At 47.9% G+C, this 18,355-nt stretch overlaps 1 protein-coding gene across 4 annotated transcripts in view; it reads right to left on the bottom strand.

Annotated features, from left to right (window-relative positions):
• MAP2K3 (mitogen-activated protein kinase kinase 3) overlaps window positions 1-18,355 on the bottom strand; it is a 371,386-nt gene that overhangs the window by 27,617 nt on the left and 325,414 nt on the right. For all 4 annotated transcript variants that reach the window (XM_069645769.1, XM_069645767.1, XM_069645768.1 and 1 more), the window contains 2 exons: window positions 8,313-8,429; window positions 4,418-4,469 (listed from right to left, as the gene is read on the bottom strand). In XM_069645769.1, the coding sequence (XP_069501870.1) occupies window positions 4,418-4,469; window positions 8,313-8,429 (169 nt within the window). The remainder of the gene's footprint in view (window positions 1-4,417; window positions 4,470-8,312; window positions 8,430-18,355) is intronic.

Genomic DNA, 18,355 nt, shown 5'->3' with positions numbered 1-18,355 from the left:
ATTTTCGCATCTACATTTTGGGCAAGCCGGTCTCTGTCATCACGGACCACAAACCACTGATGCCCATTCTGACGGGGTCTTCCTCAAAACCGCCACCGATAATAGAGAGGTGGATGCTCGCCCTCATGGTATTTATTGATTTGGGGTAAAGCTACAATACAGACAGGGGACCCACAACCCGGCGGACTATTTATCCTGCCACCCCAGTGAAAACATCTCCAACAAAGGGAAGTCAGTGGAGGACTGAGAGGAGTACGTGCGTCAAGTGGTAGAGGCGGCCACGCCAACAGCCCTGACACTAAAAGAGATGATCAAGGCCTCGCAGGCTGATGAATGTTTCCAACTTGTACAGAATTCCGTCGAAGGTGGTGACTGGAAAGCAGCGCTGAGAGACATGTGCCGCAAGGATTTACAGTCACTGTGGCAGACCCGACACGGGCCGTCTGGGTCAGATGTAGGCCTATTACTAGGGGGAGACAAATAGTGGTACCTCGAAAACTGAACGGGAGGGTGCTAGCTAGCTAGCTCACAATGGCCACCAGGGCACCGCAAAGACCAAAGCAAGGCTGAGAACCAAGATATGGTTCCCAAAACCAGAAGGAAAGGTCGATGAGTATGTTCGACAATGTGTTTGGTGCCAGCTGAACAAGGAGCTGTGCATTGAGTCAATGGAACGGAGCGAAACCCCTTGGGGCACGGTACACGCTGACTTTGGATCCACTGGGAGGGGTATGCAATTCATAGTACTAGTTAACCAGTGTTCACGCTATGCAGAGGTGGAGATTGTCGAATCAACGTCAAGTGATCACACCATACAAGTGATGAAGAAGATCTTTGCGACCCATAGCCTTCCTAGGGTCGTGTGCTCGGACAATGGGCTGCCGTTTCAGGGCAGACAGTTTGTGGAATTCATGCGTGACTATGACATTATACACCGGAAAGTCACTCCAGGATGGCCAAGGGCCAATGTGGAGGTGGAGCGTTTCATGCGCTGCGCACCCTCAACAAGATATTTCGAATCTCACAGAATCAAGGAGGGGAACTAAAGAGAAACCTATCAGTTCCTTCGAGAATATCGATCAACGCCCCATCAGTCTACAAGCTTGGCCCCGGTTGAGGCACTGTTCAGCCGATGCCCGAGAAGGCGAATACCTGAAACTGATGGCAGACGACCAGGCGTCATAGATAATCAGAAGACACTGGAAGACCAACGGGCGCACAATGAGAGAGAAAACATCAGGCAGAGTTTGGAGCGGTCTGACATTGAAGTAGGCGACACCGTCCTAGTGAGGAAGCGAAATCAAGAAGGGAGACTATCCCTTAACTATGAATCCACCCCCATGGGTGTGACACATGTCAACCGGTCCATGGTGACGACGGCTGACCAACGGGGAACGGTCACAACAAACTTGTGTTTCTTCAAGAAGATTTCCATGAGAGTACCCCGGCAGGAGCCTGCTGTTGAGGTTTCCCCGACTCTGGCAGCGTTGAGCGGGCAGACTCTCGTGGCGGACTCAGGAGACCCTGAACCTGGGAGGCCCAGTACCGGCAGAGAACAAGGCGAAGAAAAGTATCCCCACTGAGAGGGCCGGAGGTGCCCGGTCAGATTCAAGGATTACATTTTGGACCGAGTTAAAGAGGACTGCAAACTTACGGTACTGGCCCACATTGGGCTGCAACAGTGGTTATTGTTTTAGACTCACGTTCAATATGTCATGTTGACACTATGCTAATAATAATAATGCAAAATGTTGTTTTGTTATGAAAAAAGAGGGATGTGACAGAGTCCTTCACGTGAGCACAACGGCAAGGTGAATAAAGGGGCTGCCGGAGCAAATCAGTACGCGCTGGAGTCCGTAGTAAGCAGACCTGTGTCCGCATCTCATTCAAGGTACGGGGATTGAATGCTTACTCACGTGGGGGCCTGGGGCTCATATGAAACAAAGTGATATCCCCAACGCCAGGGCTTTAAGTGGGGTAAGAACTTGAGGGGGACCCTCATTAGGGGGTGTGGCCTAAAAAAGTACACAAACCATAGTAAGGTAAGCATTTACATATTTGTATGCCTACCTTACTATGGTTTGTGCAGTATGCAAGCCATCTTTTATAAACATAGAAATATGCAACATTTCCAAGTTTTTTAAAGATGGCTTCATAACTACACAAGCCATAGTAAGGTACGCACATGAATATATAAATACATTTAGATATTTGTTTGCGTGGCTTACTACGGTTTGTGTACTTCAAGATGGATTGAAAAGTAGACAAATTATAGTAAGGTACACACACATATATAATATTTATATATTTTGTGTGCATACCTTATGGTTTGCGTACTTTCCAAGCCATCTTTTTTTAAACATTTCTCGGTTTATAAAAGATGGCTTGGATAGTACACAATTCAATCCATCTTTTATAAAGCTTTGACGACGGACAAAGCCAGAGGAGTCTTTGTCCATCTGCAAGCTTTATAAAAGAAGGATTGAATTGTGTACTTTTCAAGCCATCTTTTATAAACCTCGAAATATGTCAAGGAATCCCCAGGTTCGCCAGAGGAACTTGCAGTGACTGACAGAAGTGCCAGCCAGCCACAGCGTTGTCTGGCGGGCGCAGATCCCATCGCGGCTGCAGCTGGATAATGTGTCCTGCCAATGTTGTGGTGGTACCGGGGGCTCAGCCCCACTTTTTGGAGACTGCCGGGGCCAGCCCTGGATGGCCCCGGCCCACCCAAAGCACTGCCAAGAGCTGTGAGACGCTGTTGCCTCAAGCGGAGCAGGTGCAGGCAGTAAAATCTAAAGACGCAGATTTGTTTTTCTGCTTAAAACACAGTATTCCAACGTCTATGGAAATAGAAGAGCATTTTCTGAAACTGAAAACCACCAGTTGATGCAACTTACTGTATGTTTAGTTTTTGGTGGGAATGTAACATTCACATCATCCAAGTCAATAAGACACACGGATGCCGGAAATACAAGGAGCAAATGATGGGGTCACTTATGTAAAGAAATCTATCTCAAGTGGGCACATGTGATGCATTTAGACTCCTATAGGCTTTCCTCTATGGGATTTCTTATATTCTTTGGCTGCCAAAAGTAGCATCGCCTACATGTGATTCAGTGAAGTGTTAGCTACACAAAAAGCCTCACTCCTATAAGGTTTAATAGACTACAGGGTTTACTCCATGTGTATTAATGATATGCATCATTGACATAGTGCATATAATCATCATTGCGGAGCCGCTTCAGCACTTGTAACGACACCATCACTTGTGAGCCTGGGTACCCTCGTAAAGTCGGTGCTGTAATGTTTAGTTGGTAAAGCGGCTTACCTGTGTAGTCAGTTCACACCCGGATTTTACTCTCAACACCCCCTCCCCTTGGGGTAGTGGTCATGGGATCATTAATCTGCTACACAGATTGTGAGTGGAGTGGTGTCAGGAGAAGAAACTCATTTTGGGCATGGAGACTGTGATGCATCCAGCACAGGAGACTCAGACACAGTGACCAGGCGGAGACCGCGAGTACTAAAGGAAAGCTTGCACTTTACTCTTTAGTTACAGGTTAGGATAAACAGAGGGAGTATGCATCCAGCTTAAGTCCCATGCGGAAGTCCCCATCCAACGGTCACGCTCAGAACTCCCACACACTCACACTCCACATTCCATCAGGCATTCCATGAGCAGCACCAAGCAAACAGCATGCAGGATACCACAGACTGCGTGCCTAATCCCAATGCTTGGGATTCGTCACCATGCAGGACTTCCACTTTTGCCTGCTGGGCGACTGGATAATGCTCCCCCAGGTCATAAGCCCACTAGAAGCTCTGTTTGCTCGTCCCTTTCCAGGCAGGAGAGCATGAGCCGACTCAATGTTACTCAGTTTTTCAGCCTCAGAAAGATTCAAGGATTTGTCAGCGCAGTGCAGAATACAAACTTGTAATTCTGGAGGGGAAAATAATAAGTCAAAATGTAATGCAATATTAGGTTAACAGTTTTGTATTCTCCCTCGCTCCCTCCCTCCCTCCACTCCACTCCACTCCACTCCGCTCCCCACACACCGTGCCCCCAGAGTGGTGGGAGCAATTTAGCTCCTGCTTGTAGCCTAAAAGAGCTTGGTTAGCTTGACACAACAGCTACCAGGAGCTACTTTTGCCTACCCAGGTCCACAAATGCCGAGCAAACACACCTATGTGCATTTGGGCCAATCTATAAATACACATTTGGGACACATCTATATGACATTTAAAACAAACGGTCACATATTAGACAAAACTATATGTTTGCATCATATGTGGAAGATTTGTGGAACGCGGTGTACTAGCTCCTTGTTCCCCAGTGGTAGCTCCTGGTCACTGGTTAACGTTGGCCATGCCTCAAAAACGCACAAGACCAGGGTGGCCACCAGAGGGCACCACGTACCTCTGTGTATGACTGACAGCTTGCTGTGTAAGTGCTCCAGTGCTTTCACAATCTAAGAGAAAGGGAGATGCAAAGAAAAAGAAATGTTAACAACATACAAGGTCACACTGAATAATCAAGCAGCTTAATGAACCGACACGTCATATCATATCTAGGACAATCGCCCCAAAACGTAACCTTTCATTTATCATTGTGAAACACTGTGTCCACGTCCTCGGTGTAGTTAAAAAATAAAGTGTAATATAATCAAATAAAACATTTCTTGTTCTTCATAAAATACAGCTGCAAAACACAAGTATATGCAATATGAAAGCTCCATAGGCTGCCATTTTTAGTTGTGGCTATAAGGGGGCACTCTAGTGCCACCTGGAAGCAGAAACGAATGCATTGGAGTATAGCTAGGGAGATGGCATATGAGGAGGGTCAAAATGTACGTTTTGTTTGACTATTACCCACCCCCATGAACTGTCCATTGCCATGCTAATCCCTATCACCATTCCCACCCACCTCCTGTCCCTCTCTGCCCTAAAAACACCCTCCTGGGATCTCTGTGCTAACTTTATCAAGACTTAAAACCAAACTTGTCACTCTGGGCGCCTGCCAGGTTTTTATTGTTTTCAAAGCAGCTCACAACAGCTCATGGTTTAACTGGTTCTGTAAACGCGCTACTGGTGTAACCATGTCTTTAGCTCCTTGATTTATAAGCAGTATGTGTGTCCTTCACTGAAGTCCTGTTAAAAACAGGCATTAGCAAAGCCAACAGTTTTGGCTTGTTTTGGGTGTATTTGCCAGGCTCTGCTATCATATGCCCAGGTACTGCATCATGTTGAAGCTGCTACCACCAATGGACTGTTAGTACCATTATGGCAATGTCTGGTAAATGCCTTTCCCATGTCTACACAAAAGCCAAAACTGTTGGCATTGCCAATGCTTGTTTGGCCTATACTGGGCTTTGCGACACTCCCTCCCCACATACACTACCAGCATTCTCCCACCTCATGTCTCCCATCTACTTGGCACCCCCACTCACATGATCATCTGATCCCTCACCGGCCATGGACATAGAAACAGGTCAGCTATTTTATGTCAGCACCAGCCATCTTGCGTTTTTTCAAGGGGATTTAGAGTGCTTGATCCACGTAAAGCTGAACGCCCTTGCTCGCATAATTAGCGTGCTAATCTGTATATACCCACCAAGCAGGCAGGCATTACTGGCCTTTAGAGGCCTTTGGCCGCCAACTGTCTGGCTGCTACTGGCTAGTAAACAATACTGCCTGGTGCACATAGCTTATTTAGCACGTACGAGAGGGAGACAGCAAATTAGGTGGCGTGGAATTCATGCTTTATTAGACAATCAATAAAAGCCCATGTTTTAAGCTGCCTTTCGAACTCTCGATTCCGCCCTCAGCTGATCACCATCGCTGCCACCCCACAATGCTTCCCTGAACCATGCCTCCCTCCACTCCATGACCCCACCCCCTTGCTCTACCTTCCATCGTCATTAACTCTCAGCAGACTGCTTAGAAATAACACTGGCAGGCCAATGTTTTAGGTTACTGCTTGATAGAACTAGTTCAAAAAGATCGAGGAAGATGTGTTTTGAGCCAGGAGAGGTAGGTAGCGGGTGGGTATGGCCATATGCGTTAGCATGGTCATGAGTCAAATGGTGGGTAAATACCCAAACAACACCCAAAAGCGTTATGTCTGTTCTCACCTCTCGCATCTTGCTGTGCTCCAATGCAAAGGTTTCAGCTAAGAGGTGGCGCTTAAGCACCATCTTATAGGCAATACTAAACAAAAGCCAACCTGCACCCAGGAGTGCGGAAAATACTGTGATTTTATCTTAAAGAGACATGTGCAAAATCGCAACTTTAGCATATACAATTCCCTGAGCTCTGGGCAGCAGAGAAGGAGTTGCATCAGGTCTCCTCTGGCCTAGCCACATAGGCACCAGCCATGGAGGCCAGAATGCTTGGACGATCTGCTTGTATTCGCAGCCAATGGTAGAACATGTGTTCTTAGTTTAAATAATAGTGCTCTCTGTCTCGGGGTTAGTAATCCAAGATAAACATAGCTCACGATTCGCTTCTGGCTTTATTTGAGCCTAGAAGAATTAAACAATTGAATGGATTCTTGGTTGTCACAGACTTGATAAACTCTGCCAACACATTTTTTTTTTTAAAATAGCCGTATTCTGTTGAGGTGGGCCTCAGCATTACATCACTCCCAAGCTGCCATCTTGAGTTCTTTCATTAAACTGCGAAGTTGTCTTTGTAATGCGGTAGCCCCACCCCCCAACTCCACCCCTGCAAGGATCAAGTCAGATGGCTTTTGATGTGACGTAACCAAGGAATGGGGTGTTACCCCCAAACAGAGTCATGACCTCGATCTTGACTCTAGAGGTGTCCTCCAAGTTTGGATCAGAGGATGACCACGAAATCTCATTTTGGGAACACACATTGGTCAATGCCACGCGCAGCTAGTTTGGCAGTTAAGGGCAGCAAAAGGAGTTGCTTTGGAAGGTTGGTCAAAAATGTTTAATGAGTATTTTTGCCATTAGCAATAACTGGGGGATTTGATTGGCTCCTACAGCAAAGCCTGGAGAAGGACAGAACACGCAGACACCAGTGATGGTATCCAACGCTGTTATCGATGGTAAGCAATACGTTGGAACTCTGAAGCCCAACCAGAAACAATCAAAAGAGAAAGGGGGATCTTACCAATAGTGCCAATCAGGGCCACTATGCTACAGTAAGGGATGTGTACCAATCGCTCACCAAGTGACTTAACTAATAGTGAAGTAAAGGGGACATGCGAGAGATCTATACCGGGAAAACCTAGCATCCTAACTTCTATTCCTTGGCCCAAATCCTTACCTCCTGGGCGCCCACACCCAGAGCAGTATCCACCCACTCACTCACAGCCTCGGGGTATTCTACAATACCGCAGCACACTTTGTCTGCGGTTTGGCCTTTGTTGTTGCGACTTATATTTCTGTGGTGGGGAAGAGATGATGGGCCTAAGGGCATCCAGATCCTTCTAGCCCGCAGGCTACCAATGGCCATTGGGCCCATGCTGTGCTTATCCCGCCACCATCAATGAGCCATGGTTCCCTGGTTTGCACAGGGATTGTGAACAGTCTTTCAAACCTTTGCCGGGATATGGGCTTCAGCCTTCTACACTGCTATTAGGACCAAAGGTCCACTAACGCCTCCATCTGGGCTGCCTTTGGCCCAAGAATCACTCACATCCTGCTCCGTTTGGTTTGGCCAATCCAGGTTCTGCTGTGCAGTTTCTCCTACTGACTCTTGACTTTGCCAATTCCAGTTCTGTCCATCTAGGAAAGTACCCCAAGCAGATTGCCTAGCATCTTCCAGCATGCTGGTGGTCTAAGGAGGTTTATGCTCCGGCACCCTGCCAGGACCTGCGACCGAGCTCCCAGTTGGCAACACAGTGACCTTCTGCATGCTGCTACTCCAATAGGGTTCTTACACTTGCCCCCTAGTAGGATCGGAGATAAGAGTGCCCAGCTGACTGGACTACACTCTCCTTCTCCAAGGGGGTACTTGCTGCGCCCCCTGCCAAGATCTGGGATAGAATCGAGTGGACACCCCCCCCACACACAAAAGGACCCCCACATGCTCATAACACTTACAAGGGAGACAATTAACTACGAGGTTGCACTTGAAAACAGATGCCTGGAGTAAATGCAGGACACAACAGGTGGTCCTTGCAGCAAATGCACAGCACCTATGGTCTTGGATACCACCCGGAAGTCAGGAGGTCACGCATAATGTATGGGTTCCACCATATCTCCTTTTGACACAATCACACTCAAGCAGAAGGAAGGCTGGCGAATGATTGGCCGTGAGCAGGAAGCTGTGGGATCACTCACCGATACAGCCATCTTCCCCAGGATGTCTTCAGGGATGGTTCGACCTCTTTCGATCACCTTCTTGTAGAACTTGTCTAGAGAGGTGTCCATCAGCTCCATGCAGATCCATACATCGCCCTAGAAATAAAATGGGGGTAAACAATAACTCGTGCACACAAACTGGAGTACATTTTCAATCCTGCTGAAATCCCTTTACTGAGTGGAGGCTGCACAATTTGGTTGCAGGGGGCACGGCGCAATATCACATTACATAGCAGTGGCGTTTACTGGAAAAGATGGGGTTAAGCTGTTCTTCACCTTAGTTGTCAACTTGCAGCGCATGGATTGTGCATGTAGGAGTTGCTACACAGAAGCTTAACGGACTAGGTGAGTAATTCTGCCTTCAAAATGTCATTATTGTTTGTATCGACACATGTGGCACTTAGTGTTCTATAGATACAGGGTTCGACATTGAGGGGAGCTGAGAGCTATTTAACTCCTACTTGTATCCCCCAGAATACCGGCTAGCTTGACACTACCAGAAGCTACTTTTGGCTGCCGAGGCCAACTGATGCCAAACAAACATACCCATGTGACAACTTTGTGCGTTTTGGGACAATGTATAAATAAGCAGTAGGACACATCTATATGAAATATAAAGCTTAAGGGGCCATAGACAATGGACACAATGTTAAGTTTGTATCTTATGTGGAAGGTCGATGGAACGCTCTGTGCTAGCTCCTAGTTCCTCAGTTGTAGCTCCTGTGCACTATTTAATGCTGGATACCGAGGAGCCGTTTTTAGCTCCTTCTTATCCAATCTTAATTTCGATCCCTGTATTTACATCATACACATGGATGTTTACAGCACCGCTAAGAATTGTAGAATCATGTTCATCATTGAGAGGGGTGGGGGCAGTAGTTCAGGAGCAACAAGGACTTTTATTATCCAAAGCCATTACCCAGCAAAAACTAAAAGTGCACACTCCAAATCACCATCTGGAATAGTTTATTACGATGCACGTCATAAAACTTTACAATAACTACACATTGCACCGACAACATAAAATGTATACATAAAGTCCATTGTGGGCACAATCCTGCCAACTAATTCACAGGGCAGCAATAACAGCACCTGGGTACCTGGACGTCCTATAAGAAACAGGGTCTAAACAAATGTGCAAAAGCGCATATAATGAAAAGCACAACATTTTCAGGGATAACCAAATGCCTACAACAACTGACAAAGGTGCTGCAGGATATTTATCCAGCAATCACTCCAAGATGTTGATGCAGCAGATTTTAATGGATTATTTATTACTGCTTAATACCAAGAGGTTTCTAAGCACAGACCCGGGGATCGAACCTGCGTTGCTCCTCATAGTCTTGCTTCCAAGACGAGCATGTTGGCACTATGCTATCCTCCTGAGACTCGTGTCGCGACTACCCAAGCCCTGCGGAGGAACGTATCCATTGTGAAAACGATGCTGTTACCAGTCGATTTAAATAGGGTCAGCGCATTATCAACCCGCCGCACAGCAGGTTATCTCAGCACAGGATTCAAATAAACAGAACGTAGCCGGATATATGCGCAACAATAAATAAATAAATAAATAAAAAGATGGTGACCAACTGAGCCTCTGTCTAAGATATACAGGACACATACATGAGTCTTGCAAACTCCAGTAATAAAACGATTATGCGCTACGGGGAAGAGTACCTATACGAAGCGCCATATAGAGTGAGTGCACTGAAGCAGGAGCAATCTCACCTAAATAATTAATTTTACAAGACCACTAAGAGTTGGCAAGGGGAGAGTTGTTACAGTAAATGATGGCCTTCTCTTGCGTCAAAGTGGTTTTCATATTAGCTACCACAAGTGAGGACTGGGCCGCCCCTTTGTATAAAACTTAGTGCTCTGGACTTTAATTTCAAATGATTACACTAAGGCAAACCCCGGCCACCGTCCTCTGGCAGGAGCTCACACATGGCATCCCTGCGTTCCCTCAGAGCAGGCCAAGGCCACAAACTCACCCAGCACAGACGGGGCTAAATGAAAACATCACCTATCCGTTCACCTCTGTTCGCATGGTGGAATTTGGTGTACTGGATGGCCAATGCAGGAGTTTTTTCAATAACTGATTTTCAATGATGTCAACTTTGGCACTCTTGGCTAACCTCCTAACTCAGAGCTCTGTACTGACTCTGCCCTTGCCTGCATATTATAAATGTGGAGTGCAGGTGAGCACGCCCCATTACCATGAGATGTTACGTATTTAAGAATCACATGACTGTTTCTTTCCAAGATGAGGAACGCTTTTTCCATCGGATCATGGCCTTGCTCTTACCTTTGTTGATAATAAGACCATTTTGTTCAAACCCTCATTAAAAATAATTAATTGGTTCGTGGGGTCAGAGATAGCAAGATGGCGTCATCCGCAAATAGAAAAAGCCGGGTCCCATTACCCCCCAATTGAGGAACGTCTGTAGAGCGATGCATTTTATGAGCCTATTTATGTAAATGCAAATCGAGGTAGGCGCTAGCGCCCATCCCTTTCGAGTGCCAGTTTCGAGGTTCCGGGGCGAAGTATTATCCCTTGCTATGCACAATCGAACAGTGGCAGTGTTGTCAGTAAGGAGGGTTACACTAGGGATAGTATTACAAACATTCCCAGTCGACATCCCTTTTAACTTCGAAAACAAACTGTGCAACACTCTGCACCTACCACTAGATGTCGCTCTATGCAAAGCAGATTCACAAGCTTCAGAAATGACTAAAAGAGAGGGTACTTTCTCTGGAATTGTAATGGGTACATTTGGTGAAACGCTGCCTTAGAAGTCATGAGGACTCTTAAAACAGAGCACAAAAAACACTGAGTCACACTTTCAATCTGGCTTTGGATTACGCCTGGCTTCGAGAAAAACACGTTTAAACCTGCCAGCAAAAAGCACAGAAATGGCCACGAGTAAATAAAATTACTTTCAACCAAAGCGTAATAGTTGGAGTGTTGAAACCCCTACTTGTATATCGGCCTTTCTTAGGAGTGGCATGTACTCCCAGAAGAGTCTGGAGGACTATGCAAAATGTGGAGGACATTCATTTTAAATGACAACAGGGACTCTGGCGTCACCTTCTAAGTTAAGGGGTACTATTTTGTCCAGGTTATTTGTTTTGTGTAACGGCTCCAGAGTCGTATCACTCAACCTGCCTCAGATCACTCAGCTTGCCTCATATGCTCCATGGGCTGCAGTGATATTCATTCTATTTTCAGTATGAGCTGCACACACACTTTTTTTCTCCAAATGCAGCAAAGGCAGAGTGCTCCCCATCATATTTGAGGCAAATATGGAATTGTTCAGTGCAGTACAGGGGAATTCTGTACACACTGGAAGCTTCGTGTGAATGTCAAACAGAAGCTTACTGGAAATGTGAAAGTGGAAACTTAATTGCGTGGCAAAGGATTAAAAGAACACACAAAGTTGTATATGAAGTTCAACGCCTTCATTGACTTTATGAGACTGGCTAGGTAGAACTCTTGGTGTGCTGTTGAATCGCACCTGAAAGGATACCAGATACTGTCTCGAGGGTGTCATGATGGGTTAGCTCAATGGGTCGCAAGGGTTTAACTATGGGAATACTAATCTTTCCAAGGATCCAAACTACAAGGTTCCAGGAATATTGAGGCCAGATTGCTTCTTTTTTCACATAGTGATTTTGCACCAGCCAGTTTTTTTGCTCACACCTACAGCCCGTGGAACATAGTTGCGGGTTTGCTGCTAGACAAAATACAACCAGCAGGTGTTTTTCACCCCTGGCTAAGGGTTTGCATCATAGAGAGAATTCACCCTCCATCTACAAGTTGCCACCATACCGGGCAAGAGGAAATTCCTTGGAACACACTCCGGAAATCACGCATTTCTTTCCCTTTGCTTGCAGTGCGTTTTTTATTTTTTTAATGATTTAATTAAAAAAAAGAAAGACTGATATTGTTACCCTCCAAGCACAGGTCACCCACCTGGACCACAGTGGCATGCTTGAGTATTGGTTATAGCTCTCCCTCCACTCCCAAGATCTTACACTGGGGTTGGTTCCTCCAGTGTCTGGGATGTGGTGCCTAACAAGCTCTTCATTTTCTCTACCCGTCTGGTCTTCCCCATGGTCAGAGATATAGCCCTCAACAAGACCTTCGGTTTCCCATGCAATGTTGTCCCTTCCTGTCTCCAGTAAACCCATGAAGTCTTAGTTCTCTGCTTCAATGATATCCCTGTGGGCCCCCCTGGTGGACTTTGTCAGCCTCTCCCAGCACCTGGGCTATGGTTCCCAGTAATATCCTGGTTCCCTCTCTCGAGGCAGGATGCTGTAAACTGAAACCCATTCTTGGTGGTTCTTGGTCTGGTCTCTTTCAGTGTTTGGGACATAACTACCAACATGCTCCAAGACACGCGTTTACAACAGTGTCATTCCACCAGAGAGCAATCCGACCGGTGCAATGACATTGGCAGGCAAACCGTTGCGGTACGCTTGAGCAAGCGCAGAGCAGCAACAGTCTGGCCCTTAGTGGAGTGGTGGGGCAGAATGACAAGGAAGCTGTGACGCAGGATGCACTGAAGCAGCAGCCAGAAATGGGGACAGACAGCAGCTCACCACGTCTGAGGCGCGTTGCGTGCGGAGTGGGGGGCAGAAGAGGGAGTCTGGAATGGGTGCGCGAAGGGAGCATGTGCTGGGTATGGAACTGTGCTGTGGGCGGATCAGTCGGGGGGATAGAGGGAGACCTATCTTGAAGGCAAGAGAAAGTGAAGGGAGCAAGACAGGGGTGTCATGGAGGGGCACCCCACCTCAAGGCAATATTCCACAGATGTGAAGGCCCCGGCAATAAGGATGTGGTAAAGGCAATGCAGCGATGAAGAGACTACCGGAGAGAGAGTTATGGAACCCAAGCTCCCAGGTTTCCCTCAATATAACTTTTTCCTCAGGTCTGGCTCGGCCTTCTGTGGCTCCTTCTCTCCTCTCTCGGCCTTCAGATCTGAATTCTGTCTGCCACACTTTCTGCAAAGCCATGTGCGCTTTTATGAGAATACTGGTTGCCCGGTTTACTCAACAACTGCTGCAGTTAGTTATTCCTGGGCTTTTCAGATCGGGACTGCGATTACCGTGGGTTCCCGGTTGCTTCCCCAGGTGGTCTTTCACCTTTCCAAATGTTCCCCAAGTGTCCTGGATCACGGCATAGCTGATAATTAGGTTTGCTTGGCCTTGGGTCAGCAGCACCAGAGGGCTGAAAGAGCCCATCCGCCATTTTGAAGTCAGGTAGAACAGTAATGGCGGCTAAGCTAAGATGGCTCAATAGGAGCATTAAACCACTGATATATCTTAAAAGAATAAATGTTTCTCTCCAATCAATTGTATAATTTCATCGGAATTTATAAAGCGCTTTCCCCAAAGTGCTTTACAGAAACTGAAAGGGAAAATTGGCACGATAATAACAATTAGGTGGTAATTAAGAAGAGGTAAGGGACAAGAAAAGGTGAGCTCCAGGCGAAGACGAAAACATGTGAAGAGACAGAGAAGATCGAATGCCAGGTGAAAGAATTCTAAGGCCTGGGAGGGAGAACAGGGTGCTTTAGGGACAGCAAGCATAGTAAGATGTTGAGAGTGGAGAGTTTGTGAGGGAGTGCAGGGATAGATCAGAGAGGAAAGGTAGGGTGGGGCAAGACTAACGTGATGCAAAGGAGCCTGGAATCAAAGGAAAGAAGAGCGACAGAGAAAGAGGGGCGCAGGAAGGAAGATGAACGATACACTGGGGTGAATGTGCCGAGGTGAGAGAATGGAGGGCAGAACATTAGTCGAGTCAGGAAAAAATTGAAGAAGTTATAGTGCTTAGTGGCATGAAAGGAAAGAACGGGTGAGTGTGGCGGGTGTTAAAGGGAAGGTACCAGCACGTTCGTGCACTACAATGAGGGAAGGAAAGGGCTAAATCAAATGTTTCACCAAGACTGCCAGCGGTCGATGAGAAGGGGGGAGTGGAATTGGGAAGAAAAGAAAAGTGAGGCGGAGGGGAGCGAATGGGTGGAAAAACAGACCCGCTGTTTTAGAGGGACTGAGCTGGAGGAATTGAGAAGACATCCAGGATTGGGCAGAGGAAAGACAGGCAGAGACAACAGAATGAAGAGAGTCGGCAAAAGAGGAAGGAGATGAAGCAAATCTGGGTATTGTCTGCATGGAATTACTGTCACTCTCTATTGCTCTTCCCAAGTTGCCCTTTTTAAGGAGGACCTGAGCCACCATGAATAAAGCGGGTGTCCAGTGGGCCGTCGAGTCAGAAAACTATTTCATGTTGGTGTAAAAAATTGTTCTTGTTTAGGACAATACGTGGAGGGGTGAAGCAGGGTTGCAACCTTTGTATTATGTATGTAATTGCTCTCGGGACAAATGAACAAGTTACTCTCTTACCAGATAACGTTCTTTCGATGGGATGGTCCGACAACGTATTCCTTATCTATGACAGTAATCACCACAGCTGTGCTGCTTCGGAAAATCTTCGGCGTCTGCGTCGATGACATTGATACACCGCGCTCGAGGACCTCCTCCGACAGCCGACGTCACTGGATGTTACAAGTAGGACGCACGACGCCCGTAGTCTCAGTTGTAGTTTTTTCCCAGAACGTGTGCCACCAGTCTTCTGCCAGTCTGACACACAAAGCCTTGTGGAAACGTAAGCTGCAATCGTATAAGAAATTCTGTAGCGGGGAAGGTAGGGAGGGAGCGATATGGAATACGTCGTCGGAACATCCCATCGAAAGAAGGTTACCAGGTAAGAGAGTAACTTGTTCTTCGAGGGGATTGGGTCCTCCGACGTATTCCATATCTATGACAGACTCCCAAAGCAGTACCAATGCAAGGAGGTGGGAAAAGTATTTAGAAAACAGAAATTTAGCATGCCCAATCAAATTGCAGAGTAAAGGACCGCCTTGCCAAAGGCCAGATCCTGCCCCGGATGGAAACGAGGGAATAGTGACATACAAAAGTATGTACCAAAGCCCAGGTGGCTGCATCACAGATGTTGCGAATAGGAGCACCCCTCTGTAGAGGCAGCCATACCCCTGGTAGAATGGGCCCGTAAGCCGACCGGTGGGTCCTTACTCGCTAAGCGGTAAAACTCAGAGATAGCCAAAATAATCCAGCGAGACAAAGTCTGTTTCGTCACAGCCTGTCCCAAACGCTTTCCAGCATAACCAATAAAGATCCGATCGTCCACTCTGACCTGGGACATGCGTGAAATATAAAAGCTTAACGCTCTCCTAGGATCAAGCCTATGGAGCCTCTCCTCTTCCCTACCAGGATGTGGAGGAGGATAAAATGCCGGAAGAACAACCTCTGGCCTAAATGAAATTCCGACACCATCTTTGGAAGAATAGAAGGACGAACTCTAAGGACAACCCTGTCCTTATGAAACACAGTGAAGGGTGGCTTAACTGAAAGTGCCTGTAACTCACTCACTCCGCGAGCGGAAGTGACCGCAACTAAAAATACAGTTTTCAGAGTTAACAGTCTCAAAGGGCATGAATGCAAAGGCTCAAACGGAGCACCCATCAGAAACTTGAGAACAAGGTTCAAATCCCAACTGGGCACCTGGAAAGGTGACGGAGGGAACACATTAGTGAGCCCTTTCAGAAACTGAGAAATGAAAGTAATTTTAAAATAGGAACACTCTTCAGACGAGCGCTTAAATATGGACAGCGCCGCCAGGTAACCTTTAATGGTACCCACTTGAAAGCCCCTGTGGGCCAAAGAAAGCAAAAAAGACAGAACCATGGGAATTGCACATGCAAAACGATCCACATTCTTAACCCTGCACCAGTCGCAGAACTTTCTCCAACTGCAACGGTACAGGGACTTTGTTGCGGGCCTTCTGGCTGAAAGCAACACCTCCATCACGTCTTCAGGGAGGTCCCAATCCTTATACCTCGACCTTTCAGAAACCAAGCGTGAAGGTTGAGGGACCTGACCTCTAGATGGAGAACCTGACCCCCCTCCCATGAGAGCAGATCGTCTCGGTAGGGAAGACGACGTGGAGGGCAGATGGACAAGTCGAGAAGGTCCGGGTACCACGTCCTCCGGGCCACGCCGGAGCAATGAGGATCATCCGGGAACCGCACCTCCGTAACCTCTGCAGTACTTGCGGGATGACGGGGACTGGAGGAAACGCGTACAGCAGTGGGAATGACCACTCCACCACGAACGCGTCTCCTAAGGCTCTGTTTGGAGGAAATTCCCGCGAGCAGAACCTCTCGCACTTCCGGTTGACACTGGAGGCGAAGAGATCCACTAGAGGGGTCCCCCAAAGGGCAAAGATCTCCAGGAGAATCTCCTGAGCCAACTCCCACTCGTGAGAGATCGCGCTCTGCCTGCTCAGAGCGTCCGCCGTCTCATTTTCGTCTCCTGCCAGATGAACTGCCGAGATCGAAACTTCCTGCTGGATTGCCCAGAACCAGAGCTGCATTGCCTCCCTGCACAGAGGAAGTGACCCTGCCCCCCCCCCCCTTTTTGTTGAGGTAGTGCATGGCCACCGTGTTGTCCGTCAGGATCAGGACATTCTTACCTCGCACAGTCGGCAGAAAAGCCTTCAGGGCTAGCCTGACGGCCCTCAGCTCCAACAGATTGATATGGAGTCTGGACTCCGACGGAGACCAATGACCGCTGACTCAACTCGTTGGCATGAGCTCCCCATCCCGTGAGGGATGCATCTGTCACGATCGTCACCTCCAGCCAGGGCAGCCAAAATGGAGCCCCCCTCATCAGATTGCCTTCGGCGGCCCAACACAGAAGGTCCCGGGCGACCGAAGACGGCACCTGAACAGGGTCCGACATCCTGCCGGAGGACTGAGACCACTGGAGCTTGAGTGCCCATTGCAAGATCTCATCTGCAACCTGGCCTCTGGCACCAGAAGAATGCAGGATGCCATGAGGCCGAGCAGTCTCAAGAACTCGAACGCTGGGAGAGTCTGGGCCAGTTGAAACTTGTGCACCATCTGCTGAATGTGAGGAGCCCTCACCTGGGGAGGAAAACACTGCCCAAGGGACGTGTCGAGCACTGCTCTGATGTACTGGAGCCTCTGAGTTGGCTTCTTTAAATTGAGGGAGAAGCCCAGCTTGTGGAGGGAGTGGCAGGTGACTGACAGATGATCCAGGACTTGCTCGGAAGAGCGCACCCTGATCAACCAATCGTCCAGGTAGGGGTAGACGTGAATCCCCCCTTTCCTGAGGTGCGCTGCCACCACTACCATGAGCTTGGTGAAGACCCTCGGGCGGAGGTCAATCTGAACGGCAGGACCCGAAACTGAAAGTGCAAGTCGCCAACCGCGAACCTCAGGTACTTCTTGTGCTTTGGATGGATCGGCACATGAAAATAAGCATCCTTGAGGTCGAGAGACACCAACTAGTCCTGAAGTAGAAGGGCCTGGAGGACTTGAGAGAGAGTAACCATCTTGAAATTGTCCTTCCTGAGGAGTTTGTTCAAACCGTGCAAGTCCATGATGGGTCTCAATGCCCAGTCTTTCTTGGAAATAAAAAAATTAGGGGAATACCATCCCTTGTTGCTCTCCGCTACAGGTACCAGTTCTATGGCGCCTTTCTCCAGCAGGGATTGAATTTCCTGCGCAAGGAGCGGATCCGGACTCTTCAAAGAGAGATTCCCCGGTGGATTGTCTTGAGGCCTCTGCCGGAAAGGAAGACAGTAGCCGTGGGTTATGATCTCCAGAAACCACACATCTGAAGTAATGGCGCGCCACTCTGCAAGATGCTGAGCCAGCCTTCCCCCAACCGGCGAACCATGGGACATGGCCTCATGACTGAGCTGAAACAGCTTGGGCTGTTGCCTGGGGGCAAAGAGGCAACAGCCCAAGCTGCCTTGGCACCTCGAGTACCTTGTTTTCCACCTCTGGCACTCCTACGGTGGCCCCTTTGACCGGCAGGTCCTCTCACTTTACCAAAGGATGAGTAATAACAAAAGGAACCTCCCCTCCATTGCTGTCCACTTGGACGAAAAGGTGGAGGTTGTCGAACTGCAG

The sequence above is a fragment of the Ambystoma mexicanum genome, chromosome 2p (genome assembly GCF_040938575.1).
Source record: "Ambystoma mexicanum isolate Mex_15411 chromosome 2p, UKY_AmexF1_1, whole genome shotgun sequence".
In the NCBI taxonomy this organism is placed as follows: Eukaryota; Metazoa; Chordata; class Amphibia; order Caudata; family Ambystomatidae; genus Ambystoma; species Ambystoma mexicanum.
Note: the sequence above shows the minus strand (reverse complement) of the source record. Positions and strands in the feature narration are given on the sequence as shown.